The sequence below is a fragment of the Haemaphysalis longicornis genome, unplaced genomic scaffold (assembly GCF_048455015.1).
Source record: "Haemaphysalis longicornis isolate Haplotype H1 unplaced genomic scaffold, Haemaphysalis longicornis Haplotype H1 scaffold_1, whole genome shotgun sequence".
In the NCBI taxonomy this organism is placed as follows: domain Eukaryota; kingdom Metazoa; phylum Arthropoda; class Arachnida; order Ixodida; family Ixodidae; genus Haemaphysalis; species Haemaphysalis longicornis.
The window spans coordinates 301,146,673-301,158,400 of NW_027526203.1; the positions used below are offsets into that span (position 1 = coordinate 301,146,673).

The window sequence follows — 11,728 nt, forward strand, 5'->3', positions numbered from 1 at the left end:
ATGAACATTACACCGGACATAGACGGGTAGATTTAGCTGTGACTATATAAGACTATTGCGCAGGCATTGTTTTGCTTTGGCCGGGTGGCTGAATCGAGTCACAGACAGACAGACAGACAAACAGACAGACAGACCAAAATTTCTGGGTTTAAGTAGCCCAAGAAAGACTATCGTCTTTAAAAAATCACCTGGCGTTCGGAGGAGACGGAGGTTCTCAAATAGCGGGCGCCCCAAAGCTGCCCCAAGAGGCGCTTGCGTTCTTTGCGCCGCTCTCGCAATCAGCGCGACTGCCAGTCAACAGCGGCTCGTTTCCCGATCCACCCGATCGACCACGACAAAAGCCGTGCAAAATTTGCAAATTCCGCGCGTCGTCCGCCAAACAGATGGATAAAGCAGGCAATCGTGAAGCGTTTTCAGCACTCGGAAACGATCTGCGCGCACGTCGGCCGTGCCTGCAAACACGCCGGCGCGCCTGCCCGCACGGCACTGCAAGCGGCTCGAACCGGCCCAGACCACGGCAGCAACTGTTTATTGCCGCTCTTCGAAATCAATCTTATCGCGGAAAATAACTTCCACGTGTTAGAAAGTGGATGTTAGTGCGGTGAAAAATTATGCTATCGATTGTAATTCGCAGTTGTAGAGATAGCGGTGGTGAAATATCCACCGCGATGCTAAGCCGAAAGTTCCCAACAACGAGCAGACCTACGCAAACCAAGCCGGTTGCTAGCTGTTGGGGAAGCCCTTCTCGCCGCGCGTGAGTGCGATGCGTTTGGGTCTGAAGCGACTTTAACGACATCTTTTGTCTACACGGCTTCTCTGTTTTTTATCGTGAAGTTAAAAGTGTAATTTATTTTTGTTACGATCACAACCAAGTGACCGCGGTCACCACACTTGGAATTTCGCGTGCAACAGCCAAAACCGAAGTTTGTGATAACCGCGGTTAAAGTTTAGTCACCACGGTTAAACTTAACTGCGGTTACTTCCGCCGTGTAACTAGGGTATAAGAGTCCTAGCGCCAAAAATAAATTGCCCCTGGTAGCCTACAAACCATGCTTACAACCAACAAAACATTTTGTCGAGTCACAAACGCCACCGACGACCAATACTTATCGATTGATTGTAGGGTTTAACGCGCCGACGCAACGCAGGCGATGAGGTGCGCCGTAGTAGAGAGCTCCGGATTAATTTTGACCACCTGGGGATCTTTAACGTGCGCCTAAATCTTGAACACACGGGCGTTTTCGCTTTTCCCCACTGTCAGAAAAGCGGCCGCCGCGGCCTGGAATCGAACCCGCGTTTACCTTAACTTGATAGCAGGGGTGACTATACTCCCAATGAAAGGTGTGCCTTCCATTCCTAACGATGTCATTTCACAGAACTTCTCATGTTACGAACTCATGTTGGGATAGAATTAACCTAAAATTCTTTATGGGAAAAAATTATTTTTACTTTTACTAACTTTTTGTTAAGTATACTAATGAGTGCTCCCTCCCATTATAATGGAAAGTTTCATAAATGCGGCCCGCTGCCCTCTCAATTATCGTCTCATTTCGCTTACTAGGATTACATGCAAAAAATGTCTTGTTTTCAGAGCTAACAAATTTTCTTCAATCTAACTTGTTTTCCCCCTCACTCCAGCATGGCTTTCGCAAATCATATTCATGCGGAACTCCATTGGCATTCTTCGCGCACAAGGTAAACATGATTCTTGATCGTTCATTTACTCCATTTTTTCCACGCTTCAGCAAACATTCGACAACGTCTGTCACAAGCTACTGTTGCTTAAACTACGACTTAACATCGATTCGAAACTTCCAGTCTCAGTCGGATGCTTTTCACCGAACCAATTTGTCACCGTTAACAACCATGAATAACGCAAGTTAGTTCTGAAGCGTATCTACGAAACCAGTGTGGCTTTCCAAACTGCTCGGTCAACCGTGGTGCCATAGGTTTGAACAGCGACTTGTAATTATACGGGGTAATAAAACATCCCAAACTGCGGGTAATTAGATGTCATTTCATTCTGCCACATTAGGCATAATTAGTTCTGCGATGACCGTACCGGGACACGGGCTGCCACCGCTTTCGCGGCCCGTAGGACAACATAAGCGACAGTGTTTGCGCCCGGTGGCCTTACCTGCTTGTCTCGATCGAAGAACTTCTTCTCCATAAGGGTGGCAGCCTGGGTGCGTCGATTCCTCTTGGGAGCCGCTGGCGCCATTTCGAAATATGTGACCTGCTCAAATGACATAATGGCGCGTCGGCGTAACTGAAGGTCCCGCACTAGGGTAAGTTCCTTCGCGCCGGCGACGCCCCTTGGTGGGGTGTCTGCTTCAACCGCAGTCGTGGAGGGCGCATAGCAAAACGCGCCGGTCGAGGTGATCGCCGCTGCTTCCTGTGCGTGCTTATCGGCCACCGCTGATCAACTCGAAACGTCGTAGCAGCTAGCGCGGAAAGGATGCTGTAGCCTCCTCTCCCTTTTTTAGACGCATTTATTGCGAGCAGAACTGCGCGTCACGGTATACTCGTAGGCCCCACCGTCTCTGATTATGAAAGCGCTAGGTAGTGGCTCGTATCGCCGTGATCTTTGGCGTCAACTTGGGGCCCTATAGGGACCGGAACTTGGAGTTGATGATGATGCTTAGTGGCTTCCCCTTTGTCATAGAGTTTCTTAGTAAGTATACTAGAGAGGAAACTGCGCCTCGTAAGCCATGTCGTCATGGGGGTTCATGGGAATACATCTTTTTTGTCTTGGGCTTGGCATGACAACTGGATTCTTAAGCGGTTTTTGGGATTTGCTTTCTTCACTATGCATTCACACGTTTACGAGCTACAAGGAAGCCGAAATCCTCCCGTTTCTGTGGTAGCCGTGTTCAGAGAAACAGCAGGCAATGCGTGATCGCACCTGACGTTGCTCATGCCGCCGTCGAAGGACGTATGACTGAGCGGGTAATACGGTAATATGCCGCCGCGAAATTTGCAGCCGACGAAAAGAACAAACAAAACATACTTCGACGAAGACAAGATACGGCAGGGGCCCTATTCTCGACTGCACAAATTGCCGGCAACTCGCCCATGTTTTTTTGCGTAAGCACGACGTAAGCAATCAGTGACGTGCTGCACCTATAGTTATGACGACATGCAGTGTAATTTGACGAGTCACTCATAAAGATCGCTACCAAGGTATCAAATATTGTGCAAGAAAGATATAAAAACACTTCGCATGTACTATAAAAATTAAGACGGTAGCTGAGGCTGACAAGAAAAACACATTTCTGGAGGTTAAATTTGGCGTCAACAACACAAGGCGATCGAGTAACGTTGATCCAAAAGCGAGCGAAAGGCGGATGTCGAGCTAAAGAACTTCACGCAATTTTTTTACCGTATCTAGTTATTTCTTTCAATCGCTTTTAGTAACATAGCTGGGCTCTCTGCTTCAATGCAAGCTTTGTTGCGTTATCACCTTCCCTGCCGCCACCGCCGCCACGCCATCGTCTGCTGCTATGTTACAAGGTTATGGCGTGATCACAGAAAAAGACGGCCGCGACGATCGCTTCTATGACACATAAGAGCAGCGAAGCGCTACGCCTGATAACCACGGAGCGCACCGATGTCGCCGATTCACTCATTCGTCAAGCTCGACTTCAATCAGCGCTGTAATGAACCAAATAGTCCCTTTTCTTTGTTATTTTTCTCTTGAGTTCGATCATGTGACCCAACAGCTTACTAGGACGAGTATGGACAAATGCCATGCATTGGGTTCTCTTTGTCATGGAGAGGCTTGTACTGCCCTCTTATGTTGCGGTTACGCCAAACAAATAATTTTTATTTGTTGCGTAGCATTACGTAGCATTACATAGCTGTTGTAGCATTACATAGCTGTTGCGTAGCATTACGTCACTTTTACGCAGGCTAAAGTTGCCAATGCATGACGTAATCGTTCCCGCCAACTGTTTAAATTACGTCACGACTTCTCAGCCAATAACAGAGGGAGTGTGTATTACAAGCAGTATTGTTGTTGAATAGCAAAGACAGGCTTACGTTGTCATGTCCGCTGCATTTAGTCTGGTTTTTCATTGCCGGCCAAGAATTATGCGCCTTTAGTAACGAGAAATAAGGCGAACTTTAGAACGGGTGTCCATAAACGACATGAAACGTCAAAATGACGACAGCACACACAACCGCTTTGTCAACCAGAAGCACGTGACCAAAATTGAAAGCCAATCAGAAAAGACTTCCGGCAAATTGCCAGAATTGCCAGCAATTTGTGCAGTCGAGAATAGGGCCCCAGATTCGGGCGCTTGTATGCGTCCTATCTTGTCATCGTCCACGACTGTTTAACGCCACCTTTTCATTTTTCTTCTTAAACTAGCTGGCGGTCGCGGTGCACCGGTTCAGCACGAAGGCAACGTTTTCATAGGCACGCTCAAAAAACTTTCGAAACTCTTCAAACAACTTATTTTTTGAAATAATGGTAAAATTAATAAAATCACAGTCTCTAATGAGTAACCCCCCAAATAATAACATTGTTCGTAACTAATTGGCCTGCGGAATAGCAGGCACAACCGTTCCGGCAAAAATACGCTTTACTTCTTTTTTTCTTAGTTTTAAAACAGCCTGTTTTTATTTTCCACTTACATAATTAAACACTATTCTTCTCGTTTTGTGGCCCTTTGTTTAAATTTGCGGTCACTAAAACGTTTAAATCCAAGCCAATGATGAAACTAAGGCGAGCGCGATGTATAATGGCGGTCCATGACGACACAGACGACCTCATGGAGGAAAGAAAAGGTTGACGACCTTGATGTGAGCCGAATAGACGCTAGCGCCAGATTCCTCTCTCGTGTATACTGTAAGAAACTCTATGCCCCTTTGTAACGGGGTGGCGTTGAACAGCGGCCTTAGTCGCAACGCCACTGTACAATCACCTCGCAAAAAAAAATACAAACAAAATAAATAAAAATAATGCAAAAATAAAAAGAAAATACTTTTACGAGATTTTTGTGCTAGTCTGACTTCTTTGTTCGCATGTCTTCCCAGATTGTTCTTTGCTCTTTTCCCACCAACATTCTAACCTTCTTTTACTAACCTCTACTGCTGTAAAGTTCACTTTTACGCTAACCTTAAAGCCAAGGGCTTCCGGAAGCTGGATGGCTTCATCACTGAGGACTGGACGAATACTTTTGCACTCCGTTACAATATGTCGCATGGTTTCTGGCTCATTTCCGCAGCCTGCGCGTAGTTCTTCCTGTACCGGCTCGCGGATAAGCGTTTTTGTCCGCAAGCAACCCGCTCGGGATTCAAAAAGCAATGCACTCCCTTTGGTATTATCGAATAATTTTTCCCTTGTGATCTCCTGCTCCCCGATTCTGTAGATATCTAAGGACTTCTTCGCATCCATCCTCTTTTTCTAGGTCGTTGTTTCTGTTTGTTTCACTTCATTTTTTATTGCCTTGGTCGTTTCCCCTGCACTTCCAGGTTTCATATACTTTGTCCTAAGCCTTCTGGTTCTTTTCCTCCATTGTGTGTCCATGCTTTTCATGTAAAGATACCGTAACACTTTGGCCGCCCATCTCTGATCATCCATATTTCTAAGTCGTTCTTCAAAACATATTTTACTCTGTGCTTCTCTCACTTCGAAGGATGCCCATCCCATGTCTCCCTGCGCTGCCTCATTTGTTGTTTTACTGTGTGCTCCTAATGCCAATCGACCTACGGCCCTCTGATTTACTTCTAGCCCTGATTGAATCTCTGATTTGACACACACTACTGCGTTTGAAAAGGTGGGTGCTGGTATCATTACTCCCTTCCAGATTCCTCTCACTACTTTATATCTGTTATATCCCCACAGTGCTCTGTGCTTCATCGTTTCTTCTGTCTTTCATTCTTAAATGCTCCTCATGAGTGTTTAGATACGCCTGACCTTCTTTTAACCATATGCCCAGATATTTGTATTCCGTTACCCACGGTATTACTGCTTTTTGAACGAATACCGATTCGTTACGGGCGTTGTCATTAAAAGCTAGAACTCCCGACTTTGCAGTGCTAAACTCTAACCCCAGTTCAGTGGCTTCTTCCCCGCAGATATCTGTGAGCTGTTGCAGACACTGTTTGCTATCTGCTAGTAGTACTATGTCATCTGCATATATCAGTCCCGGGATATGTTGTTTCACTTCCTGTCCTTTGCGGCTATAACGTAGATTGAAACCTGTTTTACTGCCTTCAAGCTTTCTTTCTTGTCTAGCCATGTACAGCATGAACGACAACCCTGCTTTAAACCTCTATTTGTGACTACCGGTTCCGTGCAGGTTTGGTCCTCACGGGTAATTTGCACCTTGCTCTCATTGTAAATTCCCTGCAACAGCTGTATAATGTCCTGGCCTAATCCCTCCCGCTCAAGTATGCTCCATAGAAGTTCTCTATCTACGTTGTCGTAGGCTCCCTTTATATCGAGAAATGCTATCCATAATGGTCGCTCCTGAGCCATTGACACCTCTATGCATTGGGTTAGGCCAAATAAATTGTCCTCTAAGCGTCTGTCTCGTCTGAAACCATTTTGTAGTTCTCCCAGTATGCTGTTCCCCTCTATCCACGCCTGTAGTTCCGCTTTTATGGCTTGCATAGCTGAGGTAACTGTAATAGGCCTCTACGAATTGGCATCAGCCCTGTCTCCTTTACCTTTATATATCATCTTCATCCTGCTCTTACGCCTATTGTCCGGCACTTGCTTAGTTTTTATCACTTTTTCGATTACTCGAATCAGTTGTGCCTTGCTTTTTGGACCCAGTAGGTTGACCAGCCGTATAGGAATTTCATCCGTCCCTGTTGCTGTATTAGCTGGAACATTTTCTTCGGCTTTTTTCCAGTTTACATTCTCCAACTTTAGCTCTCTATCTGTACGCACCTCAGTTGCTTCACTCTCTAAATGCTGTAGTCCTCTCTCCGTTCTTCTGAACTTCACTTGTACAAATGAGCTAATGCGAACTACCGCCCCTGCCCCTTTTAGTACCTGGCCTTCACCGTTTATGACATGACGTTGTACTTTCTCGGTCCTTTTCCTTAGTTCCTTTGCATGGTTCCAAAACTTTCTCGGCACGTCTTTATCCTCGGCACGCTTTAGTTTGCCGCGCGACACTAGCGCCGTTTTTTTGCCGTAGTGGCGGAAAACGGAAGTTGTGGATGAAAAAAAAAGAACGTGCCGCTGCTGTGGGCAAGATGTCCACAGCTGTGGCACGTTGTTTTTTTTTGTTTTTTTTTTTTTTTGCGCGCGATCGCTGTCTTTGCTTGCCGCGAGTTTTGTCCGAGGCAGTAGGGCCCGAAAGTTAATTACCTAATTTAGGTTGATTAGTTACTTATTGATTAGTCAATGGGTTCAAAGTCAAAGTAATGTCACTAGGGCTTGTGAGGAATCAAATTAAAGGTCTCGATAAGGGGAATCACGCGCGAGAAATTACAAATTGCTTCCTGGTAATACTTATGAGATAATCACGTGAGTCATAGATTGGGTTCAAAGTCAAAGTGAGGCTAGCAGGGCTTGTGAGGTATCAAATTAAAGATCTCGATGAGGGGAATCATGGGGAACAAATTAAAAATCGCTTCCTGGTTATAATCATGAGATAGTCACGTGAGTCATAGATTGGGTTAAAAGTCAAAGTCATGCCACTAGGGTTTGTGAGGTATCAAATTAAAGGGCTCGGTTAGGGGAATCACGTGGGAGAAATTAAAAATTGCTTCCTGGTAATAGTCATGAGATAATCACGTGAGTCATATATTGGGTTAGCAGTGAAAGTGATGCCAGCAGGGCTTGTGAGGTATCAAATTAAAGGTCTCGATGACAGGAACCACGCGGGAAAAATTAAAAATCGCTTGCTGGTTGTAATCATGAGATAGTCACGTGAGTCATAGATTGAGTTCGAAGTCAAATTGATGCCACTAGGGCTCGCGAGATATCAAATTAAAGGTCTCGATTAGGGGAATCACGTGGGGTGATTTAAAAATTGCTTCCTGGTTACAGTCATGAGATAGTCACGTGAGTCATGGATTCGGTTAAAAGTGAAAGTGGTACCAATTAGGGCTTGTGAGGTATCAAATTAAAGGCCTTGATTAGGAAAATCACGTGGGGCAAATTAAAAATCGCTTCCTGGTTATAGTCATGAGATAGTCACGTGAGTCGTGGATTCGGTTAAAAGTCAAGGTGATGACACTAGGGCTTGTGGGGCATCAAATTAAAGGCCTCGATGAGGGGAATCATGGGGAACAAATTAAAAATCGTTTCCTGGTTATAATCATGAGATGGTCTCGTTTGTCGTGGATTCGGTTAAAAGTCAAAGTGATGCCACTAGGGCTTGTGGGGCATCAAATTAATGGTCTCGATTAGGGGAATCACGTGGGACGAATTAAAATTTGCTTACTTGTTATAGTCATGATGGTCACGTGAGTCATAGATTGAGTTAAAAGTCAAAGTGATGCCACTAGGGCTTGTGAGGTGTCAAATTAAAGGGTTCGATGAGGGGAATCATGGGGAACAAATTAAAAATCGTTTCCTGGTTATAATCATGAGATGGTCTCGTTTGTCGTGGATTCGGTTAAAAGTCAAAGTGATGCCACTAGGGCTTGTGGGGCATCAAATTAATGGTCTCGATTAGGGGAATCACGTGGGACGAATTAAAATTTGCTTACTTGTTATAGTCATGATGGTCACGTGAGTCATAGATTGAGTTAAAAGTCAAAGTGATGCCACTAGGGCTTGTGAGGTGTCAAATTAAAGGGTTCGATGAGGGGAATCATGGGGAACAAATTAAAAATCGTTTCCTGGTTATAATCATGAGATGGTCTCGTTTGTCGTGGATTCGGTTAAAAGTCAAAGTGATGCCACTAGGGCTTGTGGGGCATCAAATTAATGGTCTCGATTAGGGGAATCACGTGGGACGAATTAAAATTTGCTTACTTGTTATAGTCATGATGGTCACGTGAGTCATAGATTGAGTTAAAAGTCAAAGTGATGCCACTAGGGCTTGTGAGGTGTCAAATTAAAGGGTTCGATGAGGGGAATCATGGGGAACAAATTAAAAATCGTTTCCTGGTTATAATCATGAGATGGTCTCGTTTGTCGTGGATTCGGTTAAAAGTCAAAGTGATGCCACTAGGGCTTGTGGGGCATCAAATTAATGGTCTCGATTAGGGGAATCACGTGGGACGAATTAAAATTTGCTTACTTGTTATAGTCATGATGGTCACGTGAGTCATAGATTGAGTTAAAAGTCAAAGTGATGCCACTAGGGCTTGTGAGGTGTCAAATTAAAGGCCTCGATGAGGGGAATCATGGGGAACAAATTAAAAATCGTTTCCTGGTTATAATCATGAGATGGTCTCGTTTGTCGTGGATTCGGTTAAAAGTCAAAGTGATGCCACTAGGGCTTGTGGGGCATCAAATTAATGGTCTCGATTAGGGGAATCACGTGGGACGAATTAAAATTTGCTTACTTGTTATAGTCATGATGGTCACGTGAGTCATAGATTGAGTTAAAAGTCAAAGTGATGCCACTATGGCTTGCGAGATATCAAATTAAAGGTCTCGATTAGGGGAATCACGTGGGGCAAATTAAAAATGGCTTCCTCGTTATAGTCACGAGCTAGTCACGTGAGCCATGGATTCGGTTTAAATCAAAGTGATGCCGCTAGTGGGTGGTATCAGAATAAATGACTCGATGAGGGGAATTACGTGGGACAAATGAAATTTTGCTCCCTGCTTATAGTCATGAGATAGTGACGTGAGTCATAGATTTGGTTAAAAGCCAAAGTGATGGCCTAGATCTTGTTATCGCCCTCCTGAATATAAAAAAAGTTGCACATGCGAGAAAGGTGCTGATGGGGTGTTGAAAATTGTGCTAGGAATGTGTGTTCGCGCTGGTAGTTAAATCGACAATCCCATATCTACAAGATCCCTGCATCCCAAAATCCAAAGTCGGCCATGAGTCGTCCGGAAAAAACTCCTTTTTTAAGCTCGCCGCGAGCAGACTTGTTCAGTTTGTGCATCCTATAAGGTCCCTTATTCTTAAATTTAAGATGCACAAAGATGCACAAAGCCAAAGAAGGTATAGGGGATTGGTTAGACTATTTTTTTACCGTTAGAGCCGTTACATTATTTTTTTATTAATTACGTGAGAAAGAAAGAAAGAAAAACACGCGCCCAGAGTGGGGGCCTAACCCACGCCTTTCGATTAGATCTCGAATGCCTTACCAATTCGGCTATATGGGCGACTGTGTTCTCCTTCACTTTCTGGGGTATTTATATTTACTACAACTACAACTGGTAAGGCAAAAAACTGGTGCAGGAAACTGCAAGTGCAGGAAACTGCAAGTGCAGGAAACAAAAATACCTCAACATAAATACCCGAGAAAGTGCTGGGGAAACAGCCCCGCCGGTAGCGTAGTGGTTATCGCACCAGACCGGTATTCTGGAGGTCGTGGGTTCGGATCCCACCCGGCGGGCATTTTTTCACCACTTTCTTTTCGACTCAAAATATTCTTCATCTCTTTCTATGACCCACCACAACCTCCCCTTTGCTTTCCGAGGTTTTCTTGGCTGCCAACCCCTATTTTCTGTCTTATCTCACGGAGCCCCTCATTTCCCATTTTCCGATTCGCTCTATATATATATATATATATATATATATCCTCAGTATCCCCATCGTTTTGTGCTTTCTGTGGCGGTAGAATTATTTGGAAACTCAACGGAGTTTTATTATGCCTGGTGGCTATATGTTTTGAAATCTGGGGGCAGAATTCTCAGGCTGAGTCCGTTTAAAAAATATCCACTTCGCGCACGTTTCACTTGCGTTATACACACGGCAATACATTTCCTAAATCCATATAGGCGCATACCCTTCCTAAATCTTTATTGACAATCTGCAATCACACTGAGTTGAGAAATGCGTCGAATCGCTTAAGTATTATCTTCTTAAAAGCTTCTGAAAATACTGGTACAGTGCTAATGGGAGTGTAATTCCCTAATTTATTTTAGGGGCGAAGCTCCTCTTGCTCGGGCCCTGTCCTGGCCGTACACGGAATAATGATGATGATTGTGGCAGGATCCCCCCAGGGATTGGCCAACCAAAGATTGGCCGAAGAGGTCAAAACGTTCAACGCGTTCGTTGCTACCCAACAAGGAGGAGAGGAAGAAGAAGAGGTTGTCGTTCGTTGCCTGCGAGCTCAAGACTCTTGCTCGCGCCCTGTCCCGTCCCTCGTTGCTGCCATACACGGCGGAATGATGATGATTGTAGCAGGATCCCCCTAGGAATTTGCCAACCAAAGATTGGCCGAAGAGGTTAAAATGTTCAACGCGTTAATTGCTACCCAACAAGGAGGAGAGGGAGAAGAAGAGGTTGTCGTTAGTTGCCTGCGAGCTCAAGACACGTACCGGGGGTACGCTACACAAGACGCTCTGCAGAAGGCGACGGCCAAGGTGGCTAAAATGTCACACACCAAATTCGCCAACTTACCCATGGAGATTCTCATCGTCCCAAACAAGCCCTACATAATCACCACAAACATCGACTTCATCGATGGGCTTGTCAACGGAGTGGTGGAAAGCTTGACGTGTTGAGTCTTTATATGATGTGTGGGCGATTGTTTCACGGTTTTACCGATAAGCATTTTAGCTTCGCCCCTCTCATCATCATTCACTTCGTGGAGATGGCGGGATTTTTTTTATCTCTTTTTTGTACAG

The 11,728-nt window shown here is 44.9% G+C and overlaps 1 protein-coding gene across 3 annotated transcripts in view; it reads right to left on the minus strand.

Annotated features, from left to right (window-relative positions):
- The window catches only part of LOC144149261 (G2/mitotic-specific cyclin-A-like), a 40,097-nt gene extending 37,548 nt beyond the window's left edge, over positions 1-2,549 (minus strand). The window contains exon 1 of one of the 3 annotated variants that reach the window (XM_077680829.1): positions 2,138-2,549. In XM_077680829.1, the coding sequence (XP_077536955.1) occupies positions 2,138-2,251 (114 nt within the window). In that variant the 5' untranslated portion in view covers positions 2,252-2,549. The remainder of the gene's footprint in view (positions 1-2,137) is intronic. The other 2 variants (XM_077680824.1, XM_077680817.1) reach the window with 2 other exon arrangements.
- Positions 2,550-11,728: the final 9,179 nt, after the last annotated feature.